The sequence below is a fragment of the Hippichthys cyanospilos genome, chromosome 20, assembly GCF_059441005.1.
Source record: "Hippichthys cyanospilos isolate Australia breed blue-spotted pipefish chromosome 20, RoL_Hcya_1.0, whole genome shotgun sequence".
Classification (NCBI taxonomy): domain Eukaryota; kingdom Metazoa; phylum Chordata; class Actinopteri; order Syngnathiformes; family Syngnathidae; genus Hippichthys; species Hippichthys cyanospilos.
In genome coordinates this window covers 10,786,180-10,812,428 of record NC_142388.1, presented here as the reverse complement: position 1 = coordinate 10,812,428, position 26,249 = coordinate 10,786,180, and the positions used below count along the sequence as shown (strand labels likewise).

Sequence of the window (26,249 nt, the reverse complement as noted above, 5' to 3'; positions counted from 1 at the left end):
CATTAGCTTAATGTATTTATCAACCAATTTAATCAGCCAATAAAATGATTTTTTTTTCCTTCAATGAAACATATCAAGATTAAAAATGGCTTATTTTTGCCAATCGCATTTTACACATTCGTGTAACAATCAAAGAAACGATGATGACGTTTAGACATTACCCATTATTATTATATATAATATTGTTATATAACTGGCATTTTTTTTAGCACATTTTCACCCGACGGAATGAAAAAGCAATTTTGACAGTCTGAATACAGGGGAAAAAAAAACAAAAAAACTTTTTGACATCTTAAGTGTGCATTACACAAATATAATATAACATACAACGTCCATAATAAGTCTCCTATTCATGGAATTCAAGCCAAATGTAAATGATCCACTAGTAGACACCCAAAAAGGCACACCAAAAACGCCATCTGTTCCGTCATCATTTCTCCAGTGTGGATCATGCAGGCATTTGAATTTAGATATATATTCGCAATCAAACAGCTAATTAAAATACTATTTACTGTACCAAAGTATGAAGGGCTTGGCACACACTAGGCCACAAAAATGTTACTATTAACTCTGGAAAAAGTCATTTCAGATCATTATGCAACATCCACATCATAAAGACATGCAGAGATGTCAAACCAGCTAAAAATTGCCCACTTTGAATCTACCATAAATACAAACCGATATTTTCGACTTATTTAAAGGCGTTTCCTAACGTTTACGATTACATCTGGAAAACTAACAATCTATTTTCAACAAAGTGTTTATCATTTTCCAAAGTCTCAGAGAGCCACATCAGAAGGATAAGAGCCGCAGAGGCTTGCAAACCTCTGTCCTATAGTAACATTAAATCAATGCTTAAGGCCTATTAAAGGGATAGTGTGTAAGATTTAGACAGTTTTTCATTACGGACAGCAGGAGGTGCTGCAGGTGCTGCATTTATACCATTGCCCGTATCTATAACAAACATGGCCACCACCCATGTAATATAATTTATATGATTTAACTCAACCTATGATCATATATTAAAAAATACTGCTGGTCATTAAGAACACATTCAGTTGCAGGTTTTTGAAATTTGCAATCATTTAATTTATTTCTTTTTAATGAAAAGTGGTCTAAATCTTACACACTGTACCTTTAAAAACAATGAAAATGTCTGTCTATATATTGTATCTTTATTTCTAAGGGACCAAATAAGTTATATTATTCATCATCATAACCCCCCCCCCAGAACACACACACACACACACACACACACACATACACATATATGTGTTCAAGTTTCAAGTTTTACTGTCATATGAATAGTAATACCACACAATGAAATTCTTATTCTGTTCAATTGTCCGAGCAGACGACATTGCACAATCGAGCAAATAATAAAGTAGGCAACAAAACAAAAACAAACAGTAAGGGCAGTAATAATGAACTGCCAATCAACGAATAGTCTCACAATCTGAGCATATTATGGAGTAGATGTATACATATGAGGATGATAGTGCAAAATATCATGCAGTGCAAAATTATGCATTTAGCAACCTTCCTGCACTGTGCAGGATTTGTAAGGTGCATGCAGTGAGCTTGAATTTTCACAATTCTGAAAGCTATCTTTTATTTTTTCTGCGCGAAAGGCCCGAGTTTCCCAGAACCACCAATGGTGACATTAACGGTAGCCTTAAACTCAAACGTACAGTGCAGTGAGTTTTTGAAGGCTGCTCATTAGCATACCGCACATGTGTACGCGCACACACAGAGTCCACAGATTGACTTTGCTCAGCAAGAAGTGCTTCACGGATGGCAGTTCTCTTTTCTTTTTACGCTTGACAGTCTTATCAACAGGGCTCAGGTGGCGCTCCATCTGCTTACGCGCCTTTTTGAGCACACACACACCAAACACACACTCTCTCAAACAAACACACACGCATGTGTGCACACGCACTCAAACACACACATCCCAAGGACTAAACCATCTGCCCTTTTCGACAACTTTCCCTTCAGAGTGTTCTAATTTCTTTTTCCTTTATACCATGGGCTTTTTTTTTTTTCCTTTTCAAATTTTGTTTATAAAGTTATGACAGCTACTGTATTGTAGATTTACATCAGGCGGGTTTTGACAATAAGGCGGTACAGGAGCATGCAGCGGGGCAACACATTTCAGTGTAATTCATTGCATTTTTAAATGTGTTATACTGTGATGAATATACAGTATTTTATTATTTATAATAATACGTTTCATGGTGTCCTATGGTCTTATTAGTATTTTCAATTCAAACCTTTCTGTTATATTTGTTATTTGTGTTATTTGTTATAAGTTTTCACAAAATCTGAATTATGTCTCTCGAAATTCAAATCGACATTAATAAATTCTACATTTAATGGCTTTTAACCCTTTACGTTATTTAGACAACAGACCGCATAGTTGTTTTTGTTATTTCTCTTGATAAACGTGTCATGAAAAATGCTCCATTTTGAAAATTGTGTGCCCCTTTTTTTCAAACTCAAAATATGTCAATATTATAGGTTATGAATGCTTAAAACAGCAAAAAACAAAACAAAAAAAGACAACTGTTTTTAAATAAAAGATTATGTGTACATGTAAACGTGCATGTACGTGTACATGTACAAAAACAAAGTTTCCAATAATGGAAGCTATTTTTAGCTTAGTTTCAAAATTTGGTAAATAACGAAACATTTTTTAAACATGGATCTGAATAACATTTTTTTAAATAACAGGTGTAAATGCACATGAACAAAAATGTAAAGCTTGCAAATATGGAATTCAAGCTATATTACAACTGCTGAAATTGTTGTGTTTGCCTAAACCAATTAGTGTACATGCTACAAACTTTAGCATATCTCCAGGCCCATCCCAACTTTGCACACATTATGCCACTACCTACCACATGAATGCAAAGCTCCGATTCCCTGCTTTCAGAATCCTTCAAATTTACGTCGCAAACACAATCTGTTCACAAGTTACGATTCTTTGAAAAACATGTGTCATTTCTGTCGTCAGTCTTCACTACAACGTATGGCAATAATTTGTCATCAAGGGCTTTTTAAGTGCGGTCGGAGCAGGGGAACGACACCGGGTTATTCCTTGGCCACTCCCCGAGAAGTCCCTGTGAAGATCCCAGCTGTCTAATCTCGAGTTGATCTCTTTCGAGTGAATTTTGGTTTGTACTTTGTGTCTTACCTTTTCTCCGCGTTTGACCATTTTTGTTGTTACTTTGTTTTCTAATTCGATCTCCTGCTGACTCTGCTCCCTCAATGCCTTGCAATTATTGGACTGTTGACACTTTTTGTCTCACTTTGATTTTCACTTTTTGATTTTTGTTGTACTCTGGCAGTTTTGACATTTTTGTCTACCGCTTGTCGTGGGCCTCTTGTTTAATAAACCTTTTGGGAATTGCGAATAATTACCAATTGCGTTGGGGTCTTTATTTCGCTCGCGTGCTGCGATCATTTATGACTGATAAGAGCACAGCTAAACGGGTAAAACGATATATAAAAACCAATGAAAAATCTGTGCCAGTGATGTTCCCAAGTTGAAATCCTGAGTTTTGGGATAAAAAGCATTTAAGGTTTTGCCACATTCGTCTTTCAACGGCACGAATCGCCTTCTAATCCGATAATTTCATACTCTTTTATTACAAATCAAACCTTTTGGCCCAAAATGGACATCTCAGTCGAAATTTTGTGTTTTCCTCAATAAATCAAAACTAATCTCTGTGACATAAAGCAGGTTTTGTGAGATGACATCACAATTTGTTTCACATTACCAACACCACACTCGCGCACTCACCCCACTGAGCAGATTATGCATTCCGATTACGAGTTTGTCATTGTAATGCGCAAGTTGTAAATACATAAATTCTACGACACGGCGGGCGTGTCAGTCACCACCTCAAGAGGCCTCGAGGGACCTCATTACACGTAGGAGATAAAAACACGGCTCATTCATGTTTGCTTATTGAATCTAACGACTGTTTAAGTCAGGGGTCCCCAACATGAGCTCGCCATTAACGATATACCAAACAAAGGCTGTCAGTGTCTCTCTCTAAAATTTCAAACATCACGAGAACTCAATTACTCGGGTCAAGTCCCATATGCAAGGATTATATATCTTACAAAAATGTGCGAAAATTACATTACATATCAATCATATAACTGAATTCCAAATGATACTCATTTCAATACAAAACGTGAATTAAATGCAATTGAGTAGTTATCAATGCAAAACCTTTGCATATGCTAAGTGGAAATACCTGGCACAAACAAAAATGCTAACGAGCTAAACGCATACAAGGCAGCGCTATATAACACGCTGAAGATAAGAACTAACATTAGCTAGCATGTTACCCACAGTCACAAGTTGTTGGATCAACAAACAAAAAAATCACGTGTGTCACTGTCAGTGACTGCTGTCAATTGACACCACACCGTCCTTCCTCACTACACAATGTAATATCAACAGCAACCAGAGGTGGCACCAAAAACAAAGATTAATCCAAACAAAGCACAAAGAACGAACTCTTAAAAGATAAACTAAATCAATTCCAAAACATCATTATTTCAGGTGCGGCCAATGCGGGCGAGAACCAGCAGAACCATGGACCAGTACCAGGCCTGGTTTAAGTGAGCTGGTCGAGCGTGATGACGTTTACATGGCAGTCGCTTGCTTGTTGTCCAATAGACAACCACTGCACGGTTAAAAAAAAAAAAGGTTATCAGTAAATCTAATTATTTTCATATGGTGTACTCCAACAACGTTCAGTGGTGGGGCCTTGAGAAACATTGAGAAAACATTTCCTTAAATTCACAAGCATATAACGCCACAGCACTATAATTTCATTTACATCGAGGTCGGCTCGATGTAATAGCATGTCCCCCCGCAAGGTCAACAAAATGCTTTTGTGTTGTTTCCTTAAGTGCACCGAGCACATGTGAAGCATGCATTACGCTTTTATGTCCGACTTACGGGAGTACAAAGTGCAGCCCGGGGGACCAATTTGCAGCCCGCAGAGCGCTCTTAAAATTAAACAAGGCATCAGATGGTTCGCAGAACAGATTCCATTTGCACCGCTGAAAGATTTTACACCATTTGTTTCATTAAAAATAGAAGCAACATTGTTGTAAATATGTTTAATATAACTGCAAAAAAAAATGTTGAACATTACATAAGACACCCTTTTTCAGATTGGAAAAACAAAACAATTTTAAAAATACCCAAACTACCATGGTAAACATAACATAAAAATAAAATAATCAAAAGTATCTAGACTTTTTCAACACTCTATATCAGAGTTGTCCAAACCTCTTCTTGCACGGGTCAAAATTAGCAAAATGACAATTCTTAAAATCCTTAAAAATTTAAGGCTTGAACAGGGTTGAATTCTTTTTTTTGAAACGTTGATTCATCAAGCACACCAAAATTAATCCACCATTTCATTTAAATATTGTTTTATACTGGATATTACGGATTTTTTTTAAACTGCTACCTATCTTTCTACAAGACAAATAGTTTAGGATTTTGCAATATTTTGGTGTTGTCGGTTGAGATCGACCGATTATCGGCCGAGCCTATTATAGGGACCGATATCAGGAAATTTCACGTATATCGGTAACGCACGTAATATTTCACATTTTGTACTTTTCCGTATTTTGTATTTTCACATTTTGAAACCATTTTGCTTGTAAAAATGAACTATTTTCAGTCAATTCTGTGATTTATGAAGAGAAACGTAGCTACTAGTTTGGTTACATATTTGCATACTCACGAAAGCTCAGCATGTAAAATAATACTTTTTTTTATAAGATATAACGCGGGCTACTTAAAAATGGACAAAATTGGCCCCTGGGCCATAGCTTGGACAAACAAGCTTTTTTTTTTGTGAGTTATTTTGGCGGGTTTGAGTTGAAAAAAATCTAACCTTATATTTTATGTAAATACTGCCATTTATTGTACATAGTTTTTTTTGTGCATTTAACACCTCAACTTTGTTTACAAACCTGAACTACTCAACAACTAATGATTATATTTGTGACGCCGGCAGATAACTTTGCTCAACCTCTAAAAACATACAAATCTGAGGCATACCGTTTGCTGTTTTTTTTTTTTTTTTTATCTTTCAATGTGCTTAGCATACACTGACCTCCAGTACAGTGCATTGGTTTGAAGCAATGTTTTGCTCAACGCAAGGTTGAAAGGTCCCCGCTCTTTTTCGCTCTGCACACATGGCCTTCGGTGGAAAAGCTTTGGATGTCCCTGATGCACATCAATTACACTAAGTATCCTTCATTAGAGTTTGGGAAATGACATCAGAGCTTCCATGGCACTCTCAAAGACGGCTTACACTCCAGACTGACTTAATGTAACGCACACACACACAAAATACACTCCAGCAATGACCCATTACCTTCCCGGTGGGCCAAAATCAATACAAGGCAATGTCTCCTTATGGCGACATGACCTCTCTGTCACCTTGATGCCGCGCAAGATTAATAGCGTGCATGCCCACTGTAATGCCAAGTCGTGCCGTGTTGTCGGGCAGTTATATACTTTTTTTCATCCAAAACCTTTTGTTTTTTTAAACCCTGGGGGGAAATTTGACCCAACTCGGGCTTTTAGATGTTTTTGAAATAAAAGGAGAAGCATACTCCACTAGGATGCTAAAATATTGCATAAATTGTCAAAACATAGCAACTTTCAGTATGCCATGTTGTCGTTCCTTCTAAATGCTTGCAAACGGAAAGTCGAGAGGTACATCCTGCAGATGTCAAATTTAGCCCATGTCGGGCTCATTTACTGCCATTAAAAATTGGAAATATCGTCAATTTAGGACATGTTGAAAACCTGATGTTTTATTGTGCAATTCCCACGATTTTTGCATTAATACTTTCAACGGCAACTCGCGAATACGGTGCAATCGATTTTTTTGTTTTGAGACCCCAAAACCACCGGGAGGCACAAGCAGACTACTTATAACATTTGCAAGCATTTCAATGACTTCATTGAACGGCTTAGCCTGAGTCCCATAAAGTTCTTGCTATGCATTGAGGGACTTAAAGTTGACAACAGGCTTCGATCCAAGAACTAAATGTATAAGGAAAGCTTTTATTTGCAACGCTTAGCATTATAACTGCATATTCCTTTCTGTGAAAACTGTAGCAACGAATACATAATGTTTTTTTTTTCCTCACAAAATAAAAATTCTTAAAAATGAAACAGCCTTGTAAAATATATACGTAAATATAAATATGGATGGCTAGTGCTGATGCCACCAAACATTTTGAAGCGTTTAAAGTAAAAGTATATTTATATTTGAGAATGTTATGACCCCTTCAGGGTCAAATCCTCGGACACCCAGGGGTTAATCTAAAACGAGTAGCTGTTTCTCAGTTCGTCAGTTTGTGTGTGTTACCTGCAGAGAGTCTCGGTCTGGTACGTGGCGTCTGCATCTCCTGGCGAGCGTGCGGCAGCATGTGGTAGCGCTTGGCCTCGTTGACCAGGTCGCGGCACGCCTCCGACGACTTGATCAGCTCCTCGTTGTCCACCACATTGAGCAGGTAAGACGGGTGGATGAAGGGCAGTCGCACCGACGCCAGCAGGTCAGACAGGTGCTGGAAAACACCAATCGCCAAGAACAGTTTCAAAAAACTGGAATGCAACATTTGTTGCATTAAGTAATATTTTGTTTACCCAAAATTGGTCATTGAATGTTTTAAATATTACTTGGTATTGCTTCAATGAAAAAAAAAAAATGTAATGTATAAACTGAATACTTATCCTGATACAAGGGCTTTGATGGATACCTGTACAAATGATCTCATTTAAACACATAGCTACTGTATAACCATGTATTTGCTCAGGCTGTGTTAAAAGAGTGAATTTAAGGAATGGTGATGGCCTAAAGGACAGCTGCGTGTCGGTATTGGCAAAACCCAGTGTTGGTCCGGCAGAATTCAACATGGCTTTATATAATATATATATATATATATATATATATTAGTATTTTTAATACCGTGTATAAGACGCACCAACATTTTGGCAAGGACATAAAAACTATAGCAAAACAGACTAAATCTCATCTTCCTAAACTCTTCATATTTTCTTGTGTTCACGTCATTAAGTTATATATTTGCTTCGGGTAAAGTGTGCATCAGATTTTGCACACTGTGAGCGGTCAGTGAATGCTGCGCCAAGGTAACGATTGCACTCAAATCAGTTGTTTTACATTTTCCTCGCGATGCAGCTCGAGTTCATTTTGTCAAACACCTGAATTTGTGCAGCATTCCACCAAGTTTATGTTTGTGTATACATGCCAAAAGACCGCAATTAATAAATGAGTCAAATGGAATACCTTTTTGGGTTCACTAACCGGCACACACAGCTCTTAATTGAAACAGGCAATGATCATAACCTTTCCTTTTTAGTAATACGGTAATAGTAATAGCATGAATGGACTCGGACGTTGGTTCAGTCAGCTCACTTCTTGTCTTGATAATAATGGCATAACAAACTCAGCTAATGTGAGCTGCTGTTAGCTGCAACAGGCACTGGCAGCTAACAGTCAAACCGACGTCCACCTTCTAGCTCATACCGTTACGGTAATTATTGTAAATAAGAATACAGCCAATATAAAAATACATCTATGCGTAAAAACTCAGTTTATGTGGCTGACAGATCAATCATCCTCAAATGGTTGATGAATACAAAAAATCAAATTTTTTAAGTTACCATTTATAGGATATAGCATACTTTTGGCCTTCATTTTTGGGGGAGAAAACAGTGTGTCATTTTTTAATAATTACGGTATCTTCATTTTTCATGTTATATGATTGTTTTGTTGCAAAAACACCTGTAATTGATGTATTTAAATTGGTTAACTGTAAAGGATAAAAATCAGGCTTAATCACAGTCTTTATAAGAACGCATTGTAGATGATTTCCATGCACATTAGCAAAATGTAATTCATAAGCATAATCTACTTCACATACACACGTGAACTTTTTAAACAATCTAACACGTTTAGCACATAGGCAGGGGTACAGTTGCCAAGGCAACCTCATCTAAAGCTGCAGAAAGTGTATGACTGTCTTTAAGTGTGGCGCTGTGAACCCTCGTGGGAGGCTTGGCGAGTGCGACTGCAAAAGCTGTAAACAAGCCGCCGCCGAGTGTCGCAGCAGCCGGCCCAGGCTGACCGGGTTGACCTCGGCCGCGTCCGTGGCATGCGGCCCAGCTGGACGGGAGGCCAAAACAACAGACTCCCAGACACAAGAAAGGAGTCGATAACAAGCTAAGCATCCCGCCTCGCACACCTGAGCTCCACTTGATGACGAGTTGGGTTTTGAAATTCAGCCCGACAAAACTTGTTGTTCACTTAGCCAAGTGAAAATTGGCAGAAAGTGGTTGTCAACTTTTTTTCAGGGATGTACCCCTGTGAAATATGTTTTCAAGTACCTCTTAACCAGTGCAAAGCATTTTTGGGGTAAAGTGTGTATTCCTAATTTTTTGCATGCGTCTGTAGGGGGCTTTAGGGACATTACGGTAAATGCAGCAATGAACACTCCTTCTCCTGCTGTTCGTAGCTGTAACAGACGTGGCGACCTCCGGAGGGGTGCCACCCCCCATGTAATATCATTTCATGCTAACTAGACCTACCATTATATTTAAAACATACTGTTGGTCATTTAGAACACATTTATTTGCAAGTTTTTAAAATTTATTATCGTTTAATTTATTCATATTTAATGAAAAACGGTCTAAACCTTCCAGTCACTTAAAAAAAAAAAAAAAACTTGCCATCAGTGTCTGATTTATTAAACTTTAGAGCCTTTCAAACTGTATTTGAATAAGTATATTAATAAAATAACTTGATTATTAATTAATATTTAATTAAATTAATATTTTCACAAAAAATAAACAATATAAAGTGACACAACTGCCCCCTCCAAATAAAAAAAAATATTTGTCCACAGAAAAATATTAAATAAAATATCCTTTTTTGCGGTTTAAATCATCAATAAATCAACTTAATTATTAGAAAATGTTTGCCCACAAAAAAATAATCAACATATGTCGGACCTGTTCTCAAGAAGAACTAATGAAATAAAGATGAATAAGAAATAATGCTGAATAAATATTTGCCCACATTTGTTTGTTTTACTTAAAACCTCCCTAAAAGTTCCTTCAAGTGCCCCCAGAGGTACTGGTACTCCCATTGGAGAACCACTGATCTAGCGTCCCAAAAACAAACAAAATGTAAATAGTGCGTCCAAACATTTGGAAAATCATTGATGGATGGAAGACATGGGGGAGGCGATTGCTAGAACACCTGAAGATGATTTCAGATGCCACCTGGCTGCAAAGCCAGACTATGAGCGAGCAGGAAGGTGGGAACCATCCTGTCAGCACCAGATTTAAATTCACTATAATTGATGTCCAAACAGTAAACTTTATTAAATCACATTCGGCATTTATCTATTGTGCTACGGCGCTACATAAATAAAGCTCAACTAGCACGGAGTCGGTTCCAGTGAGAAGAAAAGCGGGGGGGAAGAAAAACGGCGGGCGGGGGGGAAGCGCACGCGAGGGCGCCCGTCACGGCGGACATCTGCTGATGACATTTCCTCTCAGCGAGCCCCGCAGATGGGACTGTCGGCTACCGTCACCCACGGGGGAGCGCGCCGTCTGCCAAAACAGTTTATCAAACAAGCCGCACGGGTAAACACGGGCGGGACCTGGCAGATTTAAGAAGCGCTACTTCCTGCGCTCGGCGGCTGACCTTCAGAGCTCAATTAAAGCTTTTTTTTTTTTTTTTTTGCGGCTGCCCTACAATTGTCATTGGCGATAACAGGTGGGTGAATTTGGGTTTTGCCCGTGAGGAGAATTGCAGTTTGGGATGTAAGCAACAAGCGAGAGTGAAAATATTGCTTCTATGTCTGTTCGAAGTGCCCTTGAGATTTGTCTTTGTACCTTTTCAGTTTGACTTGTAACCAACATGAAAACCACTGAGTTGTCTCCGGATGACAAATTTGAATGGGTCTGTTTGCGAGCTGGAGAGGGGCAATGATTTGAGCAGTTTTCATCCATTCATTTACTAAAGCTCCTTATGCTCACTGGGTGGCTTGCTGGCGCCTATCCCAGCTGTCCTCAGGCAGTAGAAGGGGGACAACAGGGACCAAAACTGAGGGTTTGTTAATGGCCCAGATGACGACCCCGCCCACTGGGAATCTCTTCAGGGCGATTTCACCTGTGCTGAGCAGTAGCACGCCGAAGCTAAATGCTAACGCTAACATGAATGTTCCACTTTTTTTGCGTGCGGTAGTATTCGTTGTTATGCACGCGGAACCATGCTGATGCGGACTAAGTCAGTTGTAGCGCTGACAGCAGCTTGGGTCGACGTACTTGCATCCATTTTCCATAGCTGCTTATAGAACGTTCGCAGGCTTGCTGGTGCCTATCCCAGCTGGCTTCGGGCAGTAGGCGAAGGACACCTTGAACTGGTTGCCAGCCAATCGCAGGGCACACAGCAACGGACAATTATGCAATCACTATACCCAATCACAACTAAGGTCAATTTAGAGCACAGGTGTCAAACTCAAGGCCCGGGGGCCAGATTCGGCCCGTCACATCAATTTATGTGGCCCGCGAGATCCTGATCAAACTTCAAGTTTCTGGTTAAAATACTAAATTTGCAAGTTGTCCTCAACATTTAAAAATTTGGGGGTAAAAAAACAACAAGCATTTTGTGTTCCCAATATCCCTTTTGAACAGTTTTTACCAGGCTCTTATTTCAAAACTAGTTAGAAGTGTGACAAACACACCTAAAATTGATTTGATTTCACAATCATACCGGCCCTCTGACAAAAATTATAACTACAATGCGGCCCCCGATAAATATGAGTTAGACAGCCCTGTTTTAGAGTGTCCGATACACCAACCAAGCATGTTTTTGGAATGTGGGAGGAAGCCAGACTGCCCGAAGAGAGCCCACAGGGGCATGGGGAGATCATGCAAACCCCACACAGGAAGGTCGGAGTGAGCTGGAATTCAACCCGGGAATCTGAACTGTGAGGCGGACGTGCTAACCACTCTTCCACCGTGCCGCACTAAAGTAGAGGTTTGGTGTAAAGCAAAACAAAACAAAATATAATTCCATGTTGTGTATAAGCCTTTATGGCCAATGCTTAATATTGTCATATAATGAAAACCATCGGCTAACGATTAGTATCTGTGATAAAGTTAGAGCCCTTTAAGGAAAGGATATTTTGAAACATGTAGGCAGATTTAGTATTTTGTAAAATACTCATGAGCATATATTCTTTATCCTCTGAAAAGAACTGCTAATGTTACTCCTAGGGATTTGTGCTATCTCTTCAGTCTCCAAGGGTGCATTTGGGTTTTGTCTGCACCAGCCACACTTACACAATTTAGTGCTGTAAACAACACAAATACCGGCGAGCTGTCAAAAAAGAATGGGCCTCATTGATTTTGTAAGTGCAACTTTTCTTTTCCTATATCACCATGACACCTCGCGAACATCGAGGACCTTCAGGAAACATAAACATACTGAATGAAATAATGCCGCTCGTCGACTCCTGAAAGGAGACTGCCAGACAATCGCTGCTTGTTGCTTGGGTTGAAAGAAAAGAAGCATTCGGCGTGTCACCAGAGGCATCACTTATTTCACTGCGTAAGCGCTCTTGAGCTGCAAAGTCTTTGTTGGGACGCAGACGCTCACAAGAGGTCAACGATTTACCATCTGAGTTTACCTCACATATTACATAATGGGGGAAAAAAAAAAAAAAATCAATATGATTCTCACCTTAGAGGGAAGCCAAGTACTGTATAGCATTTTTTTTTCTATTCTTAGGTTGTTGAAAGGGTTCCTGAGACGTCTGTACTTTGTGTGTGTGTGTATGTGCAATTTGAAATAGACTTTTCATTAGCAGATGGTCCCACAAAATAAATAAAAATTTAAACTAGGACCCTGACTAAATCAACCAAATTACTTTACACACATTAATGACTCATAAAAAGCCAGTTTTAAAAAAACAAACAGCCAATTTATGATGATGTTTAAACAAATATTAACAGAAAAAAAAATCTTTTAGTCAAATTTTCTGCCTATGTAATTCTAACCTTGACTGTTATAACCGTCATGTGATCAACAACGGTGACCATATACATGTACAAGTTGAGCCCCCTTTTTTACTTCAATTTAGGTGAATTTTACAAAAACGCGAGTATAGGGCTACCCCTGACTTTAGTGGTTACATATATCATGGCTGTGCAATTAAAACACATGGTATGTGTTATTAAAATGACAACATTTCGCTACTTTTAGATGCTTTTCATCATCGTACATCAAAAAACATACTGTTGCGGTTATGGGGGGGTTTCAGAAATGACAAAAGACTGTGAGGCAAAGTACGCATGGGCGGAAATACTGAAACTAATGTTGCCACAATAAAATGATCTGAAGTTTCAACGCTTTATTTTTCTGACAGCTGAATATGAATTTGTCGAAAAGCCCTAAAAGTCATCATCACTATCTGTCATGCCAAATATCTCCTCCCATTTAAATCCTGGACGTCCTCCCATCTATTCATCATTTGCACAAAGATCATCATTTTGTTTGAAATGGGAGTCTCCAGAAGTGCTTTGCTGAAACCTTCTTTACCCAAGTGATGACTGTGGCGAGATCACAGCGTGGATCGGTTGCTCTTTGCTGGGGTTCTACCCCCACCTGCTGAAATCCACACGTCCCACTGCTCTCGCATTTTTGTCTTCAACAAACAAGTCAAGCCATGTTTTCCTTTTCATAATGGGTCAAAGTCCGCCGGATTCATACTATTTTGACTTAAAGGTATGTATAATCATTTTAAGCCTTGTAAATGACACAATATTACTCATTTCGCATTCAAATTGATGTTAATCAAACACATGTGGAAAAAATTGGACTGGTTTTGAGTAATGTGGGTCTAAGTCGACCCTCCCAGTATCAGGGTTGAAAATGAGGGGGAACAAACTTGACTTGTACATGGAGAAATACGGCATCTAAAACATTGTCAATATTTTTTAATTTTTAGGCCAATTAATTGCCTATCAGAATTGTATTCTTCCAAACATCGAAATATCCATATTGGTGGTGCCTTAAATGAAACTTAAATGATGTGAGATAACAGTAATCCTCAATGAAAGCGCACTGGATGTTGCACAAAAATCAATACGGTTCTTGCTCTAATGCGCTGCATTAATCCCTAAAAGCTTGACAGAGGTTGAGTCCAAATTGGCTCTGGCAGGGAGACAACAGAAAGTCATTTTCGCATGGATCTGAGTGACAGCCGCAGACGTTGCGTCACAAAAAAGTCGCAGATGCACACCGGGCCCAATATTGAGCGGGGCACTCGAATACAATACGGAGAACACTCGCAAGACTCCAGCTCATGATATCCAGGCCACGCCCATTCAAGACAAAACTAAACACTGATACTACAGTGCATGCGTATGACTATTGACTTGATTACGTTTCAAAAGACTATTTTCTTACATGCAATTTTACTATGTTGTTATTTTTTACTTTTTACAACACAGTTCTATGTTGATGAAAACTACATGTTTTTAAGGGGCTGAATTGGATTGAAATCCCTGATACAGCAAGATCCTGAATCGTAGGCCGGAATATAGCGGGAGATTACTGTAATCCTCGATAAAGTTTGAACTGTCACAATGTGACCGGCAAAAAGGATGAATCCATCCAGTGAGGCGGAGAGGAGGCGGTCGCCATGGCAACCAGCGCAGGGATCGCCAAAATGCAACTGTCAGTGACAAGCTCTCGATACGATACCCAACTTGAGTCCCCCCGTTCCTCAACTAAACTTTTCAAGAAGAGGAGAAACAAAAATATAAAACAAGCACGTGTGTAGTGTGTGAACCATCTGCAAATCCGCCCCCAAAACCAAATTTGCATCTGCTGTGGTCCCCCGCTAATCTCTATAAACAGGTTGGAAATTGCAGGAAAACTACATTAGACTGATGGCATCTGGTCTCTGCTAAAAAGGTAGGTGGCATAGAAAAGACAAAAACACATAAATATGCTCAAATATGACAAACAAGTCTAAAAATAATGCTAGGCTGTCAAGAGCCCAAAACGCTAGTGCTAACGCTAAAGGTTTGAACCAACTTGTCATGTGCCAACACTCGTTACCTGTCAAGTTAACGATTTTTTTTTTGAACACATCTCTACTATGATCCCAAAAAAGGACACTTTAAGTTAAATATTTGTAGACAAATATTTATAATTATTTCTTTTTGCGAACAGGTCTGACGCTACTTTTTATGGTTAAATATTTATTAATAATTAAGCTAATCATTTATTTTTTTCTGTAACCCCAAAAGAGGAAGCTTTGTTTATTATTTTTCTGTGTACAAATATTTATAATTATTTCTTTTTGCGAACAGGTCTGACACTAACATTTTTTGTGGTTAGATATTTATGAATACATAATGAAACATCTCGACTGTAATCCACTTAACAAAATAAGATGCAATCTTATGAGAGAACTGCAAGATAAATAAAGCATTGGCATTTCAAAAAAATTGTCACTTTTGTTAAAATTGTTGAAATTTTACAACAATAAGTGAACATTTTGCTCAGTTTCTTTTGAGGGGCAATTTTATAAGAGTAAAATCAATGTGACCTACTTGCAAATTGTGAATTGGCGGGGACTCATGGGGGGGGGGGGCTTTTGAATGATTAATACAGTATAACAAAGCCAGCTTCAAAATGCATTGTGGAACATGTGCACTCTCCCCCAGCTCCCTAAATTTCTCTATCTCTCTCTCTGTCCACTGTTGCTCCTCGCTCATCCTCCTACGCTCGCAATGGAAATGAGATGCACGCTTGCGGTGAATACGCAAGCTGTCAGCCTCTATGTTAAAAAAAAAGAAAAAGAAAAAAAAACGGAAGCCACAAGTAAAGAAAGCTCTGCTCGGTAGCCGTCTGAATTATTGCAATTCCTTACAGCAGGGGGCACCGTATGGCAGCAACAGTCAACACACTGATGTATACTCTAATTCGCTAAAAAGGTAGTGATGGTCATGTGAAGCCTCATGAAGCATTTGTGATTTTTTTTCACTCCTTTACATGAAGCTCTCGGTTTAAAAGGGCTAAATGGAAGTGCTTTAAATTTCCACTACATGCTTCATGAGGCTTCATTTAGCCATTACTACTAAAAGGCTAGCAGTAGCTACTAGTTAGCATAATTCAGTGTAACCTACAGACTGCAGTATAGGAACAAGTGACTAAAAGGCTAGCGGTAGCTACTAGCTAGCATAATTCAGTGTAACATACAGACTGCACTGTAGGAACAAGAGACTAAAAGGCTAGCAGTAGCTACTAGCTAGTATAATTTAGTGTAACCTACAGACTGCAGTGTAGGAACAAGTGACTAAAAGGCTAGCAGTTGCTACTAGCTAGCATAATTCAGTGTAACCTACAGACTGCACTGTAGGAACAAGTGAATAAAAGGCTAGCAGTAGCTACTAGCAAGCATAATTCAGTGTAACCTACAGACTGCAGTGTAGGAACAAGTGACTAAAAGGCTAGCAGTAGCAACTAGCTAGCATATTGCATTTAACCCACAGACCTGTATCTGAACGGACTAACAATGCCGCTTACTCGTATTAGCGAGAAGTTAAGCCACTGGCGGCCATCTTATGTTTCTACTCGCTCAGCATACCTAACTTGATTTTTTTTAACCATTTTCACTTTTTGTTCCCTGTCTCTACGGTGAAAATAAAAAGTTCTACATAGCCACTTCATCGTTAAGAACGAGATCATGAATTTCCTCTGAAGAGATATCTCATAGTGCTACTCAAAGATTCATCTGAAAATATCGTTAGAACCTTGAACAATAAAATGAAATCAAAGTCAATCAGGAAAAAAAAATCTCACACACAATTTAGAGTCGCACTGATCCGAATGGTTAAACACGCATACGTCTATTTGACAGCGATCTTTTTCCATACACGCGCAGTATAGTAGCAATGCTATATATATTGGTTGAAGCTCAGTGTAGTAAGTGCGCATGATGACATTTATGTCCTCAAAGGGTAACGTCTCCCCGGGACATCACTCATGACATTCCCACCGGTGAACGATGTTCATGAATTGAGAGCGAGCAGGGGAGAGACGGACACCATTTTTCTCCATCCTCGCGGAGCTCGACGGCCATCGCTCTCTCTTTCTCTCGCTCTCGAGTAAAAGCGAACGTCGTGCTGACAGACGAATTGCGAGAGCTGTCACCTTCGTCTTCTCCGACCAGACACCTAGACAAGGCTTTTAAAAAATGATGACAAAGTCTTGGGGAGAGAAAAAAATGAAGAGGCTATTTTTAGACCGATTCAATACTGTAAACAATCATCTCAGCTCAGAACCCCAACTTTTTAAAGTCGTATCTGATCAAATTGCGCTAATGCGGTCACTTAACAACAAAGTCAGAATTTTCCAACATGACTCCTATTAGTAGACTGCTTACTTCAATTTTAGTAGTTTCTGTTCGTCATGCTCATTTATTATGACAACTGGCGTGCAAGCGCTAACTTGCCCAACATATGGAAGCTCTCCACGGGAGGTCCGAGCTCATGCGCGGCAGCTACTTTTAGATTTTTTTTTTTTTTTTTGCCCGCTTCTCTTATTCTCTCCGGATGAGGAGACCATATGCCTAAACAACGTGACTCCCAACATGCAACGCTCCCTCGCTAATGGGCTCAGATAAGCACTCGGGACACACAAACAATCCAGAGGGATGCCTGATACAATTACTCTTCACTCGAGTTTCCACTCCGGTGCTCTAGGTGGTAGTCACGCAGTTCCGGAAGGAGGGAGTTACATAGTATTATGGCCAATAATCGAACAGGAGGATAATATCATTTTACATTTGCATTCCGCATTTTCAACGTTAATATTCAAATTCAAGTGCAGTCGGCTGAGTTCAGGACAGACGTTTCAAAAATACAGTGGGCCCCCGGGTTACGAACTTAATCCGTTCAGCGGCTACGCTCGTATCTCGAATTGCTCGTATAGCGGGCAATCCAAACCCATGTTAATTCGTGAGTGCGTGCAACGCGCGCAGAAGCCTTAGGAAATCATCACGCTGTATACATAAATTAATATTAAGTGACATAATCTACTGTACAGTTGCATTAAATAACAAATACAAAGGATAAATGACTTTTACCTTTGGAAAGACGTGACTTGTGCTGAGATAAGCAGAGATGAGCAGAGATGAATGCTCTAAGTCAATACGGTAAATCAGATATGCTATTGGTCTTACAGTGTCAAAGTAACTTTTTCAGTCAGGGTTTTCTCTACTTCCTTCCATCCCAACCAGCTGTGCCATCAAGCTAGATAAAGGCGTTCGGCCAATAGCATATCGGCACTTCTGTGATTGACGTGTGACACCGGCCAATAGCATCTCCGTGAGTGAGACCGGGTGACCTTAATCGACCAATAGCATATTGGCGTCTCCTTGACTGACTGATAATTATTTGCACTTTTTTTTTAAACGGTTGGAATGTATTGACATCTTATTGATTAAAACACATTTAAATCTGTGACGATTTTTTGTCCTGCAATCGGCACACTTAATTTCATGTCAACTGTTTTTCCCGACGTGAATTGAGCACGGTGGAAGCGGAGAGGTGGTTGTGTGTGTTGCATTTACTAGGCAGCACACTTATGGCTTGTTCGAGCGTCAGTTCACCTTTGGTTACAACTCACAAAATTGCAACAATGACGCTGTCCCAATGCATATCGGGAGATCGCCGACTAAACTGACATGCAATCTTGTCTAGCAACCATTATATAGCGCTGTATCATCACCCGTAATAGGGTGCAGAGATTAACCTCTTGAGTTAATACGGCAACGCATATAGGCTATTGATCTTACAGTGTTACAGTAACTCTTTCAGTCATGGTGCAAATCACGGAGATACTAAAACATCATCCTCTTATTTCTTCCTTTACCGCTGCTAGTAATTTTAGAAGCTATGTCTAACAGATAAAGTTTGCAAAGTCTTCAAAACATTCCGTTTTTCACTCATTTTGTCTACTTCCTTCCATCCTGTCCCATCAAGCTAGATAAAGGCGTTCGGCCAATAGCATATCGGCATTTCTGTGATTGACGTGTGACGCCGGCCAATAGCATCTCCGTGAGTGAGACCGGGTGACCTTAATCGACCAATAGCATATTGGCGTCTCCTTGACTGACTGATAATTATTCGCACTTTTTTTTAAACGGTTGGAATGTATTGACAATTAATTAAAAAAAAAACACACATTTAAACCAATGACAATTCTTTGTCCTGCAATCGGCACATTTAATTTCATGTCAGCTGTTTTTCCCTTTAGCTGTACAAACACTACACTTAAATGGTAATATATTTAGACACCGTGAGTGAGACAGTCAGTGTGAGATTGTAAGACCAATAGCGTTCACGTTACCGCCATAAGTATCTATTAATGAATGTAGATGACGCAACTGCTGAATATATTGACGCAGTTAGGCGAGAACATTTCTACATACTCAATGGCTGGTTTGGGAATGCTCGCAAGACGAGAGGTTTGCTCGTAAGCGGAGGACAAAATTCTCCCTGATCCACGCTCGTAAGGCGGAATGTTCGCAAATCAGGATGCTCGTAAGCAGGGGGCTGACTGTAGATGGTTTCGGAGGGACTAACGTTAGCTAGCCTACATCATCGTTATTGTGTTTAACGTACTGTTTAACATGAGTTCAATTTGCATTAGCTTACATGGAAATGACATCCCCGAGCAAGAGATTAATTTTGCCTGCTTTGTTTTACCCTCCACTCAAATCCTCTGGTACCAATTACTGGTGCTATTTCGCAAAGTGGACAGCTCTTTGGTTCACCTAACGATTATATTCTTCTTGTCTTGATCTCTGACGAACTGAAAGTAATGGGCGTACGTCCATCTTGTGTACGTATTATCCATATTCAACCTGTTGTCTACTGCTGAACCACTCATTGCGGCGTTTTTGGTGAATTTGGGGAAATAATAAAGGTTAAAAATGAATTATAATGCACTGCGTTACTTTCATTTGTATTGAGCAAAATATTACCATTTTTTGTGTGTAATGCATTACACTACCGTGTTATGACAAAAGTAATGCATTACAGTAATTGCATTACTTTTCTAATGCATTGCTACCAACATTGTTTACAGTATAAATGTTTTTAACCTTGGAAACTAATGGACTGGTAGATTTTTTTTGCTGGATTGAAACAGTTATTTGGAAGGCTCAGCTGAGCAATAATAAACTGTGGTGCTTTGAGAAACATCGATCATTGGTAAATAATCTCAATGAGAAAAACTGTTTTGGTAATACCCTTTAATGCAAAATAAAATCCTATCCAGTGATAATTTCAAAAAATGTTTGTTCGTAATAGTGGTAACTATGACAAATAAATACATAAATAAATAAACAAATAAATACTTAAATAACCACTTGTTTCAAAAATGGTAAAATTCTTCAAATGTGTGAAATTCTCTAAAGTGCTGTGATAAGGTCAGACGATTTTCAGGGTTGCGGCTTACTGAAATGTCCATTGGTAAACAAACGAAGGTAAAGAAAACGCATAATTATGTTTTCATAATCTGATCATTCTGCTTCTGTAGCAAAAGCAAATGGGTTCTTCCTAAAATATTCCTTGCCCATCCACTCTAATTGGTGGATATTAGTTAGGTAATGCACCATTAAACAGTGTCGTATTCACATATAATATATAGGCTAAACCAGGTCATAACTTGAAAAGTCAAATTTGGTAAGGAATGTTCTAGCCTCCTCAAAACGGGCTAATTTCAGCCATACAAACAAACATGTCGGCAGTGGGAGCCACATGCTGCTTCGTCCCGTCTAAAGAAAAATACATTACAGCAGCCCGCTCCAGTCAAAATTCCCATTAAAGCCTTGCAACGCTAAATGACTCAACCAAATGACACACAAAGGGTCACGTCGGCTGCTTTGGTTTGAAAAATAGACAAGTCGACTCTCTCCACATGAATAACAACACACACACATACACGCGTGCAAAAGGAGTGCGCAGCCTCACAAGGAAAGCCATTCAACTGCAATGAGAGCACGCTGCACACATTACGCGCCGGGAAAATATGCTCGCGCTTGGCCGCAAATGGTGTTTTTCGGCATCTGCGTGACTTTGTGTGAGTGCGTGTCAGTCGGAGAGGATGTGAGCGAGCTGGGTAGTGAGGGGGTTGGTTGATGGTGAGTGGGAGAACAGACCGAGGAGCTGGAGTGTGTGTGTGTGTGTGTGTGTGTGTGTGTGTGTGTGGTGGGGGGGCATGTCGCCCTGAGCCGCGACTGACAGGTGTAACGTCTTTCAGCATGACTTCATTGGGAGAAAAGGAGCATGTTGGGCTCCAAGACTCCTCGCTGCACGCGGGGAGAGATGTTTCGTCTCATAAGCTGTCTGCCCAAAACAGTAGGTACACACCTGGGAATGCGTGCCAGTAGAGCAATGTCGCTTAACTAGTCCTGTAATTATTTTTTATTTACAAACAAATTACTGTGTCTTTCCCTGTTGAAATAAATGAAAATGTCAATGATCCTACCACCCCCCCAAAAGAATATTTTTCTTTTATAAGGAAAACCAGCATTCCATAAAACTGTTCTTTATAAAAACAGAGCAAAGCCATAATTAAATACATTATAAACAAAATAAAATAAAATAAACAAGGATGCATTATGATTTAATTCCGCAGCTCAATTCACTGTGCTCCTCGTGTTGTGCCCACCTTGGCCACTGGAGGCAGTACAATATAGACCTGCAGAAACCAACGAAGAAGACTAGCACATCTTCTGCTACTATTAAGCCACTATGTAAGATGTTGTAAAATTAAAGGTGTATTTATAAACTAATTTAATCTATATTTTATCCATGACTGCCGTCGAGTGGTATCCTCATATCTTCAAAATCATTGCTTTTCAGGATACCCCAAACAAGGAAATTAGAGTAAGCATAGCGTTGTGGGAAAAAGCAAGCTATTTCCAACAGATCAGATTGTTTAATAATTTGTAAAAATAACACTGACGTGGACTAACCAGTAATATAGATTTGTTTGGAAAAATAAGATTTCAGCGTGAGGCCAGTGACTTCCATATTGATAAATATATATTTGTTCTATATAATGTTATATATTTGTTTTATTTCTGTTTACATGTTTTTCTTCATCATTTGTGTTGTTTTCTATCTTTAGCATGTTAATGACATTTACGGTTATTTGTTACTATTAAACTAAGTGGACTTTCCATCGGCAAAGCTAGTCTGTTGCTTTAAATACACAAAAGTGTAATTTTCTTTTTTTATGTTTAGTTTGACTGGGAGTGGCATTAAACAGCTTAAAGCATTTCCTGATAACTTGTTCAATAGTTGCCAACCGATACTCCATTTGGAGATGGTCGAACCGAGTTTGACAAGTTTACGATCGCAGGCGTACACTACACTGCACAATCGAGCAAATAATAAAGTAGGCAATAAAACGGAAAAAAAATACAGTAATAGAATCCCTCATCGCAAGTTGTACTTGCCACTTCATTAGTTATGGAATCAAACCAAGTAAAATATAGTCGCGTTTTCAGATGAGCAATTAATTGCTGTAATAAATAACGGCATACTGTGCTGTAGTATTAGCTTAATGGCTAATCCGTCCAGTAGGCTCCAGCCTGAGTAAGACAGCGCGGCTTTGACCTGCTCCGGATACAAAGTTGCCACGGTCCAGCGGGCGCGTCCATCTGGCTGCACACATCAGGACTGAGCACGCTGTGGGACCGCACAGATGTCCGTGGAGGTCCACAGTTCACTGGCCTGCATCCCAGCCCCTGCCCCACCCCTCGCTTCCAAATCAGCAGGCGACACGTACATATCGCCGTAGACAATGCTGGCATTTACGCTACATGCTCTCAATGACCCAATTCTATTTTCTGGCCTCGGCACGTCGCTAAACTTGCCAATTTTCTATTGTGTCACAAACTTATTCTGGAGCGCTCAAAGAATGCTTGGAAAAAAAAAAATCCACCCATCCAAACAAGTAAAAAAAAAACACAGTTTCTCCAAGACATGAAAGTCCCTCAGCTAAGAAAATTTACCCAGGTAGACCAGTGGTTCTCAACATGGGGGTCTGACTGCAGGGGTCCGTGGAATAATTTGGCTTATTAATGAAAAAGACATATTTTATTTTATATTAAGACGTTTTCATGACTTGTCGATAAAGCAATCAATTCAACCGGTTTAATATACTAAAAAAAAATGTAATACTTTTGAAAATTGTCAAATACGTAATCCATCATCAAAGAGTGATTATTTCGTCACTAAATAATTGTCAGCAACCTGTTTGGGGGAAATTGGCCCAGTTTGTTATGAGGAGGCGTGCAATTTGAAATTTTTATTTTGTAAACTTCAGTCCAGCTGAAAAGTAACAAATATACTCATTGTCAACTTGAATCTGTTGGTGAATAAAAAGGGCACAATATTTAGATCCTGGAAGGTGGCTCCTCCCACCTGCGGTCCCTTCTGAAGGTTTCTCATTTTCCCTAGATGGGGTTTTGGAGTTTTTCCTTTCTCTTCCGGGTGCTTTGTTCAGGGGATGCCGTTTTGTATTTGTAACGTTCTGTACAATTTCTTTTGTACTGTGCTGATTCGGGGCTATGCAGATAAACTTGATTTATCGTTGGCTTCGTTTTATTTTTTTGGTTTTGTTTGCACTCACATTTGCAATTGGGGTCCTCGGCAAATTTGAAAAACGTGGAGTGGCATGCTCAGAAGCGCAAACACCGTTTTGCAAACGGTGCAAAAGTTCCAATTAATTTGCTTGTAATTCGAAAATAAAACCTAATGCTTATAAATTACATTCATTACATTTTATTTGCTGCATTAACCTTGTTAAAATCTTGCGTACATTCTAAAGTGCCTTCACATAGCCCTAGGGGTACACGTATCCCCATTTGAGAACCGCAGTCCTAGACCGAAAGAAAAACTGAATTCCGAAACTTATTTTTTTCTCAATCTACTGCGGGCATTAAAGCTGCATGATCAAAAACGCCTAATATCCAACATTGATCCAGATACGATCGAGACTTGAACGTTTCCTGCGTCGGTTTTTCGACAGGGGCGACGGCGGGACACTCGTCCTCGTTCACTCAGCGGTCCTTTGTATCGCCGGCGCACTCCTTCAATTACTGGAGGCCAGTCACTGCCAAAAGCCTGAATGGGACCTCCATTAGGCCTCATGCCGACATTTCATTTCATAGCGGATCCTATCTGGCCAGGTGACAAAAGAGGCTGATTAATTGTCTCCTTGGAAAGTGGCCAGCGACTGTAACACGGCTAAAAAGGACACTTAATGGCGTGTTTTGCCTGATAAAAAAAAAAAAAAAAAAAGTCGGCCCAGCCATTAGTGGGAATAACAATGGCCCGGCATGACATTTGCCATCCCTGGGCCAAATGAACACAGTTAAAGGTATTACTTCATGTGCTAATGTGGTACTCACGTAATAAGCTGATGTCATTTTCTTCATTTTTTTTTTTTTTATGCCTGAACAAATGATATCAGAATAAATATCAGAGGACAAACGTGCTTTGAGGCAATGTGTGCGTGCGTGCATATTTAAACTGATTCCTAATCATCTAAAAAGACAAAAACGACCCCATTTTACCTGCCGTGTCGCTTTTCATTTCGCCATTGTCTTTTGAGTTGAGAAGCGCAAAAGACTCATCGCCACGCGCCATTAAGTGAGGTTAATTGTATTTTTGGGGAGATGAGCAACTTTGCGTCTGCCACAATCGTCCTTCAGAGGAGAATGAAACGCCCGAGTTGTCTTGCGACTCCACTTTGCTTTCAGACTGCAGAGAAGAGGCGGCCGTCATTACTTTGTTTAGATAGAACCATCGGCAACCTTGGATAATGACCGGAACTTGAACCGAGTCAAACGGTACTGTGGCGCTTTTGTTAGTAGATAACTCACCCATGTTTTATAATATCCGCCTTCTATTGGGGATCATTTGGCCCTGAAATGCTTCAAACTGAACTGACCCCGCGTCGGGCCCAATTTGCAGGAACATTTGAAATCTGAACAGAAATTTGAAGTGATGGAATCGGACGAGTTCGTAAAAGAGGGATGATTGATATATACTGTATTTTTCCGACTATTAGCTACGAATTTTTCCTCATGATCTGAGCTCCTTATAGTCCAGTGCGGCTTATCTGCGGGTTTTTTCACCGGTCAAGCAAATGTTTGTATCTGTTCAAGGTTTCAATTTATGGAACAACTATGAAATAGAACTGAAAATATGTGAAGCAATGGCTGCGCTGAAAAAGAGCTTTAAAAATATATGATTCAAAATATAAAAATGTCTAAATTGAAAAAGAGCAAAAGTCGTAGCATACTGTAGTACAGTGGACCCCTGGGTTACGGCCTCCCCGGCTTACGTTTTTTTCATGTTACGATGGGGAATACTGAGTTTTTTCAGCCCCTCTTTAAGGCATTTATCCCGCTTTACGATTAACATCAACAACTGTCATGACCTGTTGGTTTGCTTGTGTTGGTTGGTTTAGCCTCCTTCTTGAGGTGTTTTTGGGTAATTGCTCTTATTTTCTGTTGGCGTCAAACTGCCTCCGCTGCAACGTGTCACTACAATGCTGGTCTGCTGTTGGTCAGTGTCTCGACTCCCTAAGATACTGGTCTACTATTGGTCAGCGTGATGAGGTCATGAAGATGCTGGTCTGCTATTGGTCAGCGCACAGGGTCACAAAGATGGCTGCCTAAAAACTTGATTTTGTATGAGAGTGCTTTAAATATTGTGTTTATTATGCATTTTATTGCTTAATTCAAACTTGAATTGGTTATCCATGAGTCCCAAGATTGCTAGTGATGTTAAAGGGAGAAGTATGTGGAGATGATTTGCCCACCATACGGCAAATTCGCGCTACAATCACAACCGTGGAACGAATTAATCTCGTAAACCAGGGGCCCACAGTATTAGCATAATAAGTAATCAGTCCAATAGACTCAAGCAAAATTGTGTAAATTTGTACATACAGTATAATGTATATATGATTTTATTTATATATTTAGGACTGTATATATGAATTATATGCAATGTGTTTTTATGTTCACTAAAATAATCTATCAAACTAGGGAGACAG

The 26,249-nt window shown here is 39.5% G+C and overlaps 1 protein-coding gene across 2 annotated transcripts in view; it reads right to left on the bottom strand.

Annotated features, from left to right (window-relative positions):
• Window positions 1–26,249, bottom strand: part of klhl29 (kelch-like family member 29) — a 222,498-nt gene that overhangs the window by 31,353 nt on the left and 164,896 nt on the right. For both annotated transcript variants that reach the window (XM_088403994.1, XM_088403996.1), the window contains one exon: window positions 7,425–7,623. In XM_088403994.1, the coding sequence (XP_088260120.1) occupies window positions 7,425–7,623 (199 nt within the window). The remainder of the gene's footprint in view (window positions 1–7,424; window positions 7,624–26,249) is intronic.